At 34.8% G+C, this 15,303-nt stretch overlaps 1 protein-coding gene across 1 annotated transcript in view; it reads left to right on the forward strand.

The window, feature by feature from the left end:
- Window positions 1-1,293: 1,293 nt before the first annotated feature.
- The window catches only part of LOC143228261 (brain-specific homeobox protein homolog), a 30,578-nt gene continuing 16,568 nt past the window's right edge, over window positions 1,294-15,303 (forward strand). Inside the window, exon 1 of the mRNA XM_076459548.1 lies at window positions 1,294-1,907. Coding sequence (XP_076315663.1) covers window positions 1,667-1,907 — 241 coding nt within the window. The 5' untranslated portion in view covers window positions 1,294-1,666. The remainder of the gene's footprint in view (window positions 1,908-15,303) is intronic.

Here is a 15,303-nt window from a genome sequence, read left to right on the forward strand (position 1 = left end):
ATTGGTGTTGTGTCCTCTGTGAGATCATTTTACACTGTGTATTAGCCATCCAAAATTGTACTGATGATTGTAGCATACACTTAAAATTGTGACTTACAATCCAATTAATGTTATGCTTATGATTAAATAATAACTTTACATGTTAACTGACCAAATATTTCTAAACAATTCTAGAATGAATTTTGAAATTGCCATTGGGCTATTTAGAAGTGCCTAATTTAATGTAATGTAGTAGTTACATTATTGTAACAGGTGCTTGTCACACTTATGATAATAAGAACAATATAACAATCACAGTTTGGGCTGTATGAATAATGTATACATATACGCATACTTTCATAAACAGATTATTTATAATTTGTAATAATGAATTATTAACCAAAGTATGAGTTTCCAATGAAAACTGCATTGAAAACGCAGTTCAAAATAGCACACCTTTCTGAAATGTACCTTGGTATTTACATTATTATAATTTACTAACTATACTTCATATTGATGGCATTTTGGGGAGCCCCTCCACAGTTTATCTTATTCCCCCCCCCAACGAAAATATCCTGGCGCCGCCACTGCATGAAAGAGCTTTTGATCGAGGAGGCTTCAAACTTCTAAATTACGATTCAGCTGGTCTTATATTTAAAACACCGAAGGCACATGCACAATGTACGAATATATTTATGTACATAAAAGCTGTCCTAGAGAAAGCGGTGTCGCAGACTGAAAGGCTTCTAAGTTACCTAGTTCAGATTCGTTAACACAAAGCTTGGTTGGTTGTGCAAATGCTCTACAAACACCGAGTTTTTTTGGAAACCGGAAGCACCGAAAACAGAACCTTTGACCTTGATTGCTAAGACTTGGAGCACGACAGACAAAAAAAATATTAGTATGTCAATTTTACAGTATTTGTCCAAAAAGAGTGGTACTTTTAATTTAAATAACGTATGATTATAATTACCTGTTACAAATATATCGCACGATGGCAGTTCAGGTAATTATACTTGAATTTCTTCAGTTTTGTTGCATGTTAAGTAAATTACCAGCATATTCTGAGGTTATCACTTCTATTGCATTGTTTTCTGTGGCAAAAGCCACTGGGTTCTGGTAGACGTCATCCTTACGTTCCGCCTTCTAAAACGTGACTGGCTACCAAAGACTGATGAGGCGTGGCTTTTAAACCCAACTAAATACGACAGAATCGAAAGATGTCCATATAAAAAAAAAATATCACTGAAATGGTTTTATGAGGCTCAATTATCTGTACAAATAAAGCAAATGACCTGTTTACCTTTAAAAACCGAGGCTTTCGTTTGACCGAATATTTAACTATAAAAGTCAGAAGAAACTATATTTCTCAAACGATTGGTTTCGGTCGTTGCGTACGATTGTTCAATTACTCGGTTGGTTCCCACATAGATTGTTGTTGTCCGTTAACTCCGCTTGATTAAGCGAATACACAACATACGACGCATACAATAGTTTTCTAGCTGTATCTATAACTACGATTTAAGAAGACATTACTAATTTCAACAGTTCGAAACTGCACACGTGGTATTATTTGTTTATTTATTTTCATTTTGCAAATATCCTTTGAAACCAGGTCTAGAAGCAGTTACTAGGTGGTTGAAAGTTTAAAGATAACAGCTCTTGATAGTTTAACAAGTTCAAAACAATGAACACATTCATGGCCCACTCTCAACATCGGCGTCCATCTTTCCTCATCGATGACATCTTAACTCCGAAGCCGCACGTTCCCCACGCCTTTACGGGAAGTTCCCAGATCACTTCCATTCCCGCATCAGTTCCCACGTGTCCTTTGTACGCCGCGCCGTACTTCTCGCCAACATCTGCCGCAACTTGCCACTATCTCGGCAAGGCTCTAGAACACAGTCCTTTGATTTTTTCGGCCGCAGGTAAGTTTAATTTAACTTATAATTTGAGTGTCATACAATCACTCAGTAAACTGTATTAAATTTACATGCATAACTAGTACACGAATGACTGAAAAATTCGGTCTTATTTGCCCTGTTTTACTCGTCCAGTTCAGTTTAGTTTATCTTATAGCACTAAAACTTAATTATAAACAATATGTCTGATTAACCATCGTGAGATTAGTAAGCTGAAAGCGAGAAAACCGTGTCAAAAATTTTACCGGACTGGAATATCGTAACAGAAATACCGTCAAACTGTAAGCAAGTCAACTGCACGCCCAGAATATAGTCTTGTTGTACGTTAAACTTAAAGACGAGAATTTAAAATAATGAAGATTTTACAGTCAGTGATCATAATATATAGAGTCTGCAACAAAACGTATGACTCTTTTATAAGACTGCAAGCGAACCGTTAGGATCCGAATTTATCATGAAATATTTAATAATCCTTTAGCAATAAATTAAAGTATTAAACGATATTGGTAAAACTACCGCGTTATGACTTAAGTGCACTTTCGAAAGATATGACTAAGTAACCGGAATTTCAAAGGCACTTTCAGACAGTTAAATCTTTCCCAATTCAATTTAAACTATTTACAGCCATTAGTTGTTAACCTTCACTCAGAACAATAGTAAAAGTTGTGTTCTAAATTAATGCAAATATTGTGTTATCTTATAATCCAAATTATGTTCTTCAAACACAGATTTGTGTGAATTGTTGCAGTGATTTAAACACACGCTTTGTATATTTTATGATAACAAAAGTTTTGTGTAGTTTCAATTCGAACTTCCCTATTTACAGATTTTAGTGTGTATGTAGATTTATGAAATTCAACACAAATATTGAACTTTAACCAACATAGTTCGGTTCCGGATTGTTAACCCACGAGGATTGTGTTGATAATTTAATGGTACTTGTGTTGTGTTATAAGTTTTGTGTTGGCAGTGAAAGCTGGGCTGACTAGAGTTAAAACAGTTCAAAACTGCTTTACTCAGTTGATTGAAAGGTTTAGAAAGACATAACGTCCATAATGGACAATTTACTATCAGTCTCTGTACTCACTACTTTAAGCTAGCGGCGAATCTGTTCCCCAGATAACGAGGTTATTCCATAATATTTGTTATCAGATCCTTACATTCTCGATGAACGAGAGAACTGCTTTGTAATTATGCAAAGGTACCAATACTTGAACAAAGTCTATTTAGAACAACTACAACTCAGTTACGGTTCTCTCTATGTAAGGATACGTGAGTTTACAACTGTAACTAAAAAAAAAGTTTTCTTTCAAAAATGCCTTTTCACGTTTTGTACTGAAAATAATTAAATTATTTTTTGAGGTGTCTAAACCAACAATGACAAAGTTTTTATAATAAACTGTTTTAAAATTTACGTTATATTTGTTTAAATTGTTGTTTGTTTATAAATACGTTTAAAAAGATGTAAAAATGACAAAATTATTAAGAACTGTGTATATATAATTATTTGATTGACTGCAAGCTTATAAAGAATAGTTTCTGAACATTAATATTTGTAAAACATGTTATTTCTAACATCTTTATCTTAACAAATCTCATATATTGTGACTTGGTTAAGGTGTTAATTTACTAGGCTACAGAGATGAAAGGAAAAAACCGGTTTACAGGCGTAGAGCTCGGGTCTCACTATGAAGTTTAGACAATAAATAGCAGTTTACTGATACAAATAGTGTTATCATTTGTAATACATTTGATACCTAATTATCTGTGATTGTAATGATTAACCCTAATATAACTTTAAACTTAGTCTACGGTATTTTCAATATCATAAGGGGTATTATAAAAAATAAAATAAAAACGTATGTCGTAAAATGTATAGTTTTATAATACAGAAATTAAAAAGAAAAGATGAATCGATACACCCTTCATTGTTCAGTTTACTTATATATGGTAATATAACATACATAGAATGGTTTAAAACGAATACTTCCAACAAAACGAAATCGTATAGAAGTAAAAGGAACTCATTAAATCTACATGGTAAAAATGATCACTTACAAATAGTACGCACATTCAAATACACGATATTTGAAGTTTGAAAATGACACATTATGTTCACGTAATCAAAGTTTTAACATAAGGTTTATCATATTCAAGCTACTGCAGAAGGCTTAATTATTAGCTTCGAAATATCTAATCTTTAAAAAGACATTTCATCAGTTCCGTAGCTCAAAGGTAATAAAGACCTGGAATAACCAGATACTTTCCTAAAATACTTGATCTGACAACCACCGATTTCGAAACGCGATTTCTAACGTTAAAAGTCCGCAGACATAACGCTTTGCCACTAGGGGGTTTAATAAGCGTCATTAAAACAAATAAAATATAGTTTGATTAGTAATTTCCAGTGAATCGGAAAACACATTTTAAGTGTGACTTGAAATAAGTCCCGTGTGTAATGTTTTTTAGCCAAATTTTATAATCATTCAGGAAAAAACAACAACAGTGATTAGACGTATCTAGTTTGATTCCATTGTAGATAAATATGTTTAAACAGTAATATAATGTAAAATAACATCCAATTAACGTTTAAAATTATAGCGATAATTGAAACTTTCAATGAATAGTGCATTTAGATGAAATTAATAGAATTTTGTTGTAAATTTAAGTGTTTGGAAAATTGAAGAAACTAAAATCATATGAAATATTTGTGCAATCAAAAACTATACTGTAGTTTCATACATATAACACTTTTTAAGAATATTTTATCTATTGTTTGAAAATTGTTTAAGATTTTAAAAAGGTCCATTTATGAACTTTTCTATCAACTTCTTTTCTACCTTAAGTCCGAGAAAAAATTGATTGCTGTAGTTAATTTAGAATTTGGTTTATTAGTGTGTTTTTTTTTTAATCAGTGAAAATCATTTCTCTTTAAAAGCTATATAAATACAAGCTTTAAGTAACAGTAAAATGTAATTCATTTCAATTCCTTTTCAAAATAAGGTGACAATAAGCACACCAGGAAGAGTTAAAAGTTTAACAAGTTAAGTATTATGACAGCAGTTTTATTTGCGTATGTTATTAGACATCAGAATTGTCTTGCATAGAACAAAATATTAAGCATTAGTAAATATAGTATTAAAGACTTAATACCAGTAAGTGAAATTTTCTTGAAGTAATATTTTCTCATCAGAGATCTATCTGAATGAGGAAATTTATTCTGGAAGACAAGAAACTCATACGCAATTCGGGTTCATTACAATAACTTTTATTACCAGCATAAAGCAGGAAGAATGAAATTTGTTTATTCGTACGTAAATTATATAATTTAAACAGTAAGACTGTAAGTAGGTATGCTTGTTGCACTGCAGCTTCTTGGTGCACCGGAACTTTATATTCATAATAGTGTCGTGTTCATGGTTACACGCGATATTACCCATTATCTCAGTTTCCATTATAGCAATTAAGCTTCTAAAAAGGAAGTCAAACTGAATATTAAACCAGGGATCTGGAACACTTTCTACGAACCATCACTGAATGTGACATACAGTACAGTACAGATGATATGCTTTCTTCACAAGAGCAGTCATTGAGCGTCCCTGATTAACAAGCGTATACTCGCCACAAATTTAGCAGAATGTATCGCGGCTGTTACGACATTGACGGGACATATTGACCGACACCAATTGTCCTGTAAAACGTCTATAACATCTAACTTACTTGTTACAGTGCTACTGAGGCAATGCTATATTCTGAAACAATACGTACACACAATAAGGTCTACATTAATCCAATAAACAGCATTTGTGTATGCAAGCCACTTTTATAGCCTGCTGAGACAGTGTCAAGCTTGCTCCGGCCTGCCCAGGCATGCCCGGGCTGCATACTTCCACAGAACAGCTTCCAACCTGATTTCATGCCTGGACATGCCCAGACTACATAAAACATTGTTCATAGGTCTCTTACTGAAACAAAAATTTTCGGACACAAATATAAGAAAAAACATGACAAAACTGAAGATTTCGATGAAACGGTACATGAAGGGCAAATTTGGATGTGATTTTCGTGATCAGCAGCCAAAAATCTATAAGGAACACCCAACAGTGTTCAAGAAGCAAAAACTTTGTTGTGTAGTGTAATCAAACTGAGAGAATGTTAAATTATTAAGATTCAAAAGACACCTTCTCAAAGGAAAGTTTTCCTTGTTCTTCACTGAAGCGGAAAGACGTTCACGCAGTGCTTGAAACGGCAGCTTGTTCCACAAACCACATCTGAGCTAATCTGAGGCTCAGCTTGGCCAGCTCGACTCGCAATCTGAGTATCTCGAGCTCGAATCTCCGTTCCATCAGACATGCTCTCCCTTTCAGCCTCGGTGGCGTTATAACATATCAGTCAATTCCATTATTTGTTGGCAAAAAGAGTACCCCTAAAGTTTGGAGCGGGTAATGATGACTAGCTGCTTTCCCTCTAGTCTTTAACTGCGCAAATTGGGACGGCTAGTGCAGATTTCCCTCGCCTTGCTTTGTGCGAAATTCAAAATAAATCAAACCAAATCTAATCTGAAGAAAAGCTTTCGTTGCGAAGAAAAGTTAGTAATTACGAAAACGAACTCTTCTACTGAAAACTCTATTGTAATGGAGAAGAGAGTTCTTCTCTCTGTGGTTTGGTTTATTTTGAATTGGGTGAAGTTGGGTGTTCCTTATAGATTTTTGGCTGCTGATCACGAAAATCACATCCAAATTTGCCCTTCATGTACCGTTTCATCGAAATCTTCAGTTTTGTCATGTTTTTTCTTATATTTGTGTCCGAAAATTTTTGTTTCAGTAAGAGACCTATGAACAATGTTTTATGTAGTCTGGGCATGTCCAGGCATGAAATCAGGTTGGAAGCTGTTCTGTGGAAGTATGCAGCCCGGGCATGCCTGGGCAGGCCGGAGCAAGCTTGACACTGTCTCAGCAGGCTATAAAAGTGGCTTGCATACACAAATGCTGTTTATTGGATTAATATAGACCTTATTGTGTGTACGTATTGTTTCAGAATATAGCATTGCCTCAGTAGCACTGTAACAAGTAAGTTAGATGTTATAGACGTTTTACAGGACAATTGGTGTCGGTCAATATGTCCCGTCAATGTCGTAACAGCCGCGATACATTCTGCTAAATTTGTGGCGAGTATACGCTTGTTAATCAGGGACGCTCAATGACTGCTCTTGTGAAGAAAGCATATCATCTGTACTTCGGCTGTAAAATTGGTGATCAAGACCAAGAATGGGCGCCTCACATTTGTTGTGCAACATGTGCTGTCTGTCTGGGAGCTTGGCTCAAAGGCATTTGAAAGACAATGCCGTTTGTTGTCCCGATGATATGGCGAGAACAGGAAGACCATGTAACGGACTGTTACTTCTGTTTGACTAATGTGTCTGGTTTCTCTGCCAAAAACAAGGAGTCAGTTGAATACCCTAATCTGCCTTCAGCAATGAGACCCGTGCCACATGACGACAGTCTTCCAATTCCAAAACCACCAAAGGAATGGACCTTAGACGAACCAGATGAAGAAACTGCAATGCAGGGAACTGGCAGTGACATTGATTTGGATTTTGAACCGTGCTCCTCAGGCGATCCACATTTCATAACACAATCGGAATTAAACGATCTGGTCAGAGATTTGGGTCTGTCAAAAGCAAAAGCCGAATTGCTGGGTTTGAGACTGCAGGAATGATGTTTGCTGTCATCAGGTACAAAAATTTCTGTTTTTCGAAGCTGCCAAGATGATATAACCAAATTATTTGCACAAGTTGACAATCTCTGCTTCTGTTCTGACATCAAAGGATTGTTCACTGCTTTGGGTTGTGACCACGACCTGCAAGAGTGGCTTCTCTTTATTGATTCATCAATGTAAAGCTGTTCTGTTACACAATGACAACGTTCACCCTTCAATACCTGTTAGCTATGCAGCACACATGAAAGAAACCTACAAGAACATGGAAATGTTGCTGAAGCACATCCAGTAACAACTGGAATATCTGTGGAGATCTGAAAGTCGTTGTTCTGTTACTGGGACTGCAGCTCGGCTATACAAAGTACTGTTGTTTTATCTGTGAATGGGACAGTCGTGCCAAAGAGTCACATTATTCTAGACAGAGCTAATAACTCCGTAAAAAGTTAGTTCCAGGACAGAAAAATGTGGCGCATGAACCGCTTGTCGACCCGGCAAAGATTTTTTAGCCTCCTCTTCACATAAAATTGGGACTTATGAAGAATTTCGTGACAGCAATGAACACAGAAGGCGAAGGTTTTCGTTATTTAAGACAGATGTTCCCAAGAATAACTGAGGCCAAGATCAAAGAGGGCATTTTTGTTGGCCCTCAGATAGGACATGTTATGAGTGACAAGCGGTTCGAAGATCTGTTAGTTGGGCCTGAAAAGATTGCCTTGGAAAACCTTCAAAGACGTTGTTGACAATTTCCTTGGCAATTACAGAGCCCCACATTACATTCAGCTGGTAGACAAACTTCTCAAAGTAAACAAAACAATGAAGTGCAACATGTCACTCAAGATTCATTTCCTCCACTCACACTTGGACTTCTTTCCCGCAAACCTCGGTGCAGTCAGTGACGAACACGGTGAAAGGTTTCACCTGGACATTGATACAATGGAAAAACGATATCAGGACAACTGGAATCTGTCAACGCTTGTTGACTACTGTTGGACACTGCAACATGATGCACCGAACATTGAATACAAACGAAAATCAGGAGCAAAACACTTTTAATTATGTTGAACTCAATGGCGTATTAGAAACATAAACGCAATTAAATACGTTATTGCCGGTAAACAGTTAACTGTCTATTTCTCAGAGTTCGTACGTGATGAAGCAAAACCAAAACTATATTTGTGCATACCCATCAGGTGCCTGTCACAATCAGCAAAAACTTTTCAGGAAGCAAAACTTTTAAAAAAAAAGTTGTGCAGTGTTATTTATTTGCAAATAAATTTTATCTATTTTTCCAAATCATGGTTCTATTCGTGGTGGCATTTCACCGTGAAGTAGTGTGTAACTCGCTGTGAATCAAATATATGTAGATGTCAGACGTGTCGATCGTTGCGCCACTGCTCGATTCTGCAGCGACACAAATCACATTAGCATAAGCAATGTGTAAAATTGAAACTTAAAAATGTTTATCTATATTGGTCACATAAATACAACGTAGAAAGTTAAAAAATAATCTCGTGACATAAAAATACAAACTTTAATTATATATAATGTAAGGAGAACAAAATTGCTAATCTCTAAACCTTGGTCCGGCATGGCCAAGTGGGTTAAGGCGTCCGACTCGTAAACTGAAGGTTGCGAGTTTGAATTCCGGTCGCACCAAATATACTCGCCCTTTCATCCGTAGGGGCGTTATAATATGACGATCAATCCCACTATTCGTTGGTAAAAGAGTAGCCCAAGAGTTGGCGATGTGTGGTGATGACTAGCTGTCTTACACTACTAAATTAGGGACGGTTAGCACAGATAGCCCTTGTGTAGCTTTGCGCGAAATTCAAACAAAAAACAAAACAAACTGTAAACCCTACTTACACAATCTGAATCGATTACGTTAATATATTTGTCTATTTCATCTATATTATTTTTATATGACAACATAATTTAATCAGATACTTGGCAGTACGCAAATAAATTACGTTAATCAAGCAAGGATTTTTTCTTGACATTTGAGAAAAGCAAACTGAATCAGCTGTTATTAGGCTGTCAAATTATTTCTTTTGCTTTTTTAAACCAAAACGTTATTAGACAAACAAATAGTTTTACCCATCTTTCACAAGCTTATGCATCATAGTTTTTTGTTTGTTTATGTAACTTAATCTGCGTTAGTCGGTTGAAGAAGCAACATTTTGATCAATGATTTTTAATTTGGTTTTGGTAAAATTTACAGCGAAAGTTTGTTTGTTTTTGGAATTTCGCACAAAGCTACTCGAGGGCTATCTGTGCTAGCCGTCCCTAATTTAACAGTGTAAGACTAGAGGAAATGCAGCTAGTCATCACCACCCACCGCCAACTCTTGAGCTACTCTTTTACCAACGAAGAGTGGGATTGACCGTCACATTATAACGCCCCCACGGCTGGGAGGGCGAGCATGTTTGACGCGCGACCCTCGGATTACGAGTCGCACGCCTTACGCGCTAGGCCATGCCAGGCCGTTTACACCGAAAACAGACAGTTGTATTACTGTAAACCGAACAAATAAATTGTCTTATTTTTTTACTCCTGTCGAATAAAATAATATAATTTGAAGAAACGAACGTGGCCAACCTATATGTAATAAAATATCTGAGTTATTTTTGTTAGTATAACATATTTAATACAAGCGGAATAATAAAAAAACGCAATTATGTGCTTGAGATATCGTTCTTTGGCCAGATTTAACATATATACATTAAAGCGGTCAGTTGCGTAAACGATACCTACAGTATATTATAAACATATTTTACTTTCGCAGTTTCTAAATGCCCCCAGAGTTCAGAGCCATATTCTTTTTTGTTCAATGACGCAAACTTTAAACATTTTAAAGTTTGCAAATACAATACTTGTATCAATTTATGTACTTATAATCTTTATAAAATCAATGAAATTCGATATTAATTTGAGTTAAGTCTATTTAAAGATATTTTAACTCACTCGGTTCCCACATACAAAAACTGTAGTTAAACTAAAAGTAATGAAACATTATTGCAGGTCAGTCGTTGGCAAAATCATGGGCACTGGAAGCTGACCGTTTATTCAAGCTCTTCCTGTAACTGTTATATTTATATATAGTGGCAGAGTGAAAAATAATTTAATTACTATCTATATATTTTCTAATAAGGTGTATTCGAAAGAGCTATTAGTTAACTAACTGTCACTTGTTCAGTTTCTTCCGTATAAAATTTAAACCAGAGTCTCTATTCTATCCTTTACTTAGCGATCAATCAGTGTTTTCTGGCATAACTGCCAGTATTAGAGCAGTATACGTAAACAATTAAATAGGTGGCGTCGCAATATAAGTTAACAATGAAACTACAAACCCTCAAACAATTATTTTTTGTGTGAAAATTTAGAGATCAAACACATAATTAAACAAATCTATTTAAAGCCTTCAGAAACTTTGCTTCAAGTTTAACCACAGCAATTTTGTTAATAAGTCCTAAGTTTGTCAAAAATTGAAAGGCTCTCAGTTAAAGATGTTAGATTAATCTAGATGGTTATTTTTTGAAACAGATTCTCAGGCTTATAAACCTATGCTAGGAACACTTCCCACTTTATCTTGTCTAAGTGAATACCCACAGGAACAATTTTCTTTATTTTTCCCCTCTTTTAAATAATAGTTAGATATATGCTTATGTCATTTTAATTGATTTTCCTTTGTTCGCTGGAAAGACAAAATAAGTTGATATTGAATATAGTGTTATTATTAATGCATGGGATAATTTATTGGCATTTAAGGTAGCACTACATTATCCTAAATAAAGCCTGATATTTCAATCACACGGGAATTATGTTCCAAAGAAACATAATTTACTAACGAAAGAAATTAGAATTGCTGTTTTAACAGTTTAAAATTGCATTTTAAAGGCGTTGATAGCTTAAGTTGACCAGTTTAACACGTGTTAATAATTTTTATTGACAAACACAAGGCCTGATCTGGCCAAGTGGTTAGGGCGCTCGACTCGCAATCTGAAAGTCGCGGGTTCGAATTTCCGTCACACCAAACATACTCGCTTTTCAGCTATAGGAGCGTTATATGTGACGGCCAATCCCACTATTCGTTGGCAAAAGAGTAGCCCAAGAGTTGGCGGTGGGTAATGATGACTAGCTGCCTTTCCTCTTGTCTTACACTGCTAAATTACACTGCTTAATCGATTTCTCGACGATAAAACTTTGTTTTCAGTTTTCTTCTTCCCTCACACCTGACCCACACTGATGTGATGTTGAGTGTCTTTGTTTATATATCTTGATCTGATTTAACAGAAACGAGATTTAGTAATACTTTTTTTAGTTTCATATTTGTTATACGAATTGTTTGCTTAGACTTCTTAACAGGTATTAGACTTAAAAAAAATTTACCTTTCCTTTTCGGCAGTTTAATAAATATAGTAATTTAACGGTTTTCATTCGCACTTATTGTTTATAATAACTAATGTAATACACAGGATATGTTACAACACTAGATTAATATGCATTAGTAATTTAGTCTATTTCATAATCTTATAGTTCAATTTTCGAAGTGACGTAAATGATATCTGTATACTGTTTTTCAAATGTTTCTTTAAAATATTTCGAATTCTCTTGATTTTTTTGTAAATCGTAAACTAGTCCGCGTATTTGTGTGGGATAAACAACCTACATTACTCTATTAACTATTGGAAATGTTGTAACTGTGAAAAAGGTATTCCACATAACTCATTAGTGTTCGTACAAATGTGTCTCCATTTCTGTGTATAATATATCTATTATACCGAAGAAAGTTAAAAAAAACAACTTTATGTCGCTTGTACATATATAACATGTAATATTGGGAAAGAAATACGTTGTGTCAGATTCAGATCATATTTGATAATCTAATTTTGTAGAAGAAATGTATTCTGTCCAATTCAAGCACATAGATGTGAGACACACCAAACCGAGGTGAAAGTTTAGTAAAAATATTGAAGTTCAAGTAATGCCGTTTCTTATGTTTTGTTTTCAGAGTAATTGAAGAAACATGAAGTATTATCTCATATCTGAACAAACAACTGGCCATCCAAGCATCTTCAAAAACTTCAGTGTTTCCTTCATTTTCACAACACTACATGTCTGAACTATTATATATAGTCTGCGCATTTTGCGTAGTCACGAACAAGTAAGCAGCGTAAATATTTCGTCAAACCGTTATTCACTTTGCAGAAATGTATCTTGTTTCAGCCGTCAGATTTATTTTTTAATTTAGTCAGTGATAAAGCTCCGTGTAGCTTATTTCTTTTTCAGTTCTATCCGGCATGGTCAGGTGGTTAGGCCCTCGATTCGCCATCTGAGGGTCGCGAGTTCTATTCCCTGTCACACCAAACATATTCGCCTTTTGAGCAGTGGGGGCGTTAATAAGTACAGTCAATCCCGCTGTTCGTTAGCGAAAGAGTAACTTAAGAGTTGGCAGTGGGTGATGATGAATAGCTGCCTTCCCACGAGTCGTACATTGCCAAATTGCTAGTCCTCGTGGAGCTTTGCGCGAAATTCAAAACAAAACAACCAATTCTCAGTTTTGTTACGGTACCTTATAAGTTCCCATAACAATGCAGCCAATAAGATACTTGTTTGTCGCCACGAATTATATTTAACACGCACATGAGTTTGAGATTGTTATTCTGTTTTCTTAACACTTTAAAATTAGCTTAGAATTGCTTGGTATTCTGCTTATTTTGATTAGTTAAACTATAAATACTTTAAACTATGAATGATATTTAAAATTTATATTGAACTTTATAACAATTGAAGATTAAGCTACAGTCTAAAATTAATTGTCACCTGATTTCGACATGTTCATATTGTAATATATGTTGTTTATGGATATTACTTGTATTTCATATAATCTAAACAGACATTGTTTTCAGCAGGTGTTCTAAACACGTTGTTTACAAATGCTACTTTTGTGTATTATGCGTGCATCGTAATACGTATTGTTTATAACTGTTATCTGTATATACTCGGCTTATATTCTAAAGAGCCCAGCATGGCACGGGTGTTAAGACGCTCGACTCGTAATCTGAGGGTCTCGGGTTCGAATCCTCGTCACACCAAACATACTCGCCCTTTAAACGGTGGGAGCATTATAATGTTGCGGTTAATTACATTATTCGTTCGTAAAAGTGTAGCTCAAAAGTTGATAGTGTGTGGTGATGACTAGCTGCCTTCCCTCTAGTCTTACACTACTAAATTAGGAACGGCTAGCGCAGATAGCTCTCGTGAAGCTTTGTGCGAAATTCAAAAAACAAACAAACAAGTATATTCTAAAAATGTTGTTTACAGATGCTAAAAAAGCAAATGCAAAGCCTAATCTGTCATTAGATTTTCTCTTTATGTTGAGTTATACATATTTCGGGGAATTCAGTCGAAAGAATAAGACTAGGCTTCGAAGTGTATATTCACAGCTATCCTATGTCAAAATAGGAATTTCAAAAATCTGTAGTACTAATGCTATTAATTTATTCTTGTGAATTATTTAGGGTTACTGACGAGGGTTGGGATCGCCCGAAACAGATATAATTCAATGACAATTGTTAAAATAAATTATAGATTTGACTTTACATTAACTTTTTCACATTTTAAACGGATTGTTTGTTTGAATAAAAGGAATTTCAACTCGATACACATTGAGCATACTGGAGTAGACGGGCAACTGCTTGTTATAAAAAACACAAATATAGAAAACGACCTTTCGAAAGTATTTCGCATTTCATCTTCAAACAGAAGACTTTCGAAACGTCGCCTTCTAAATTTGTTGTTTTATTTCAACGGGCAATGCCATCCATTCCAATATACACCTATTGAATATTCTGCCTTAACAACCTATCAAAGAATACTTGAGACATTGTTTATAGACGTTACCTGTAATTGGTGTCTATTGTTGATATCGAGAAAACATTTGACACCGTATGGCATAATGGTTTAAGATTCAAATTAAAATAAACGGAATTACCTACAGGAGTTACTCGTTGTTTGTCCATCTTTCTTGATGACAGAAAATGTAGAGTATATTTTGAGGGTACCTACTCAGAGCACTATACTCCAGAGACTGATGTTTCTCAAGTAGGGGTAATTAACTCTATCTTGTACATCATGTATGTAAGCGACATGCTATTGAACGATATTAATTATAGATTAACATCACAGTTTCCCGATGATGTGGCTATCTGGAAGAACCAAAACACATCCTCAATAACGTAAAATAACTTACAACCAATTTTAAATGAAATAGAATCAAAATTAATATACTGAAAACAATATTAGTATTATTCGCAAAAAATCTAATAAATTACGTAGGAACTCTTCTAAATTATAATATCTTAGTGGAGCGGTTCTTGATGCCAGCTCGTCAGCAAAAATTTAGGTCTAACGTATGATTTAAAATTAATTTGGAAAAATATATATCTGAAATTACGAAAAAAATGTGGCAACGGTCAAACAGTCTCTACAGGCTTACAGACAAAAAAACACAGATGCATCGAGAGTAAATGTTATGATAATTTATAAAAAAAAAAAAAAGACCAGTAATAGACTATGCATGCCAAACATGATTAAATATAGCACAAATACATCTTAATAAATTACAAATAATACAAGATTTAATACATATAACAGCTTTCAAAGTATCAAAACTCACAAACTC

This window comes from Tachypleus tridentatus, chromosome 10 (genome assembly GCF_004210375.1).
Source record: "Tachypleus tridentatus isolate NWPU-2018 chromosome 10, ASM421037v1, whole genome shotgun sequence".
NCBI classification, from domain to species: Eukaryota; Metazoa; Arthropoda; class Merostomata; order Xiphosura; family Limulidae; genus Tachypleus; species Tachypleus tridentatus.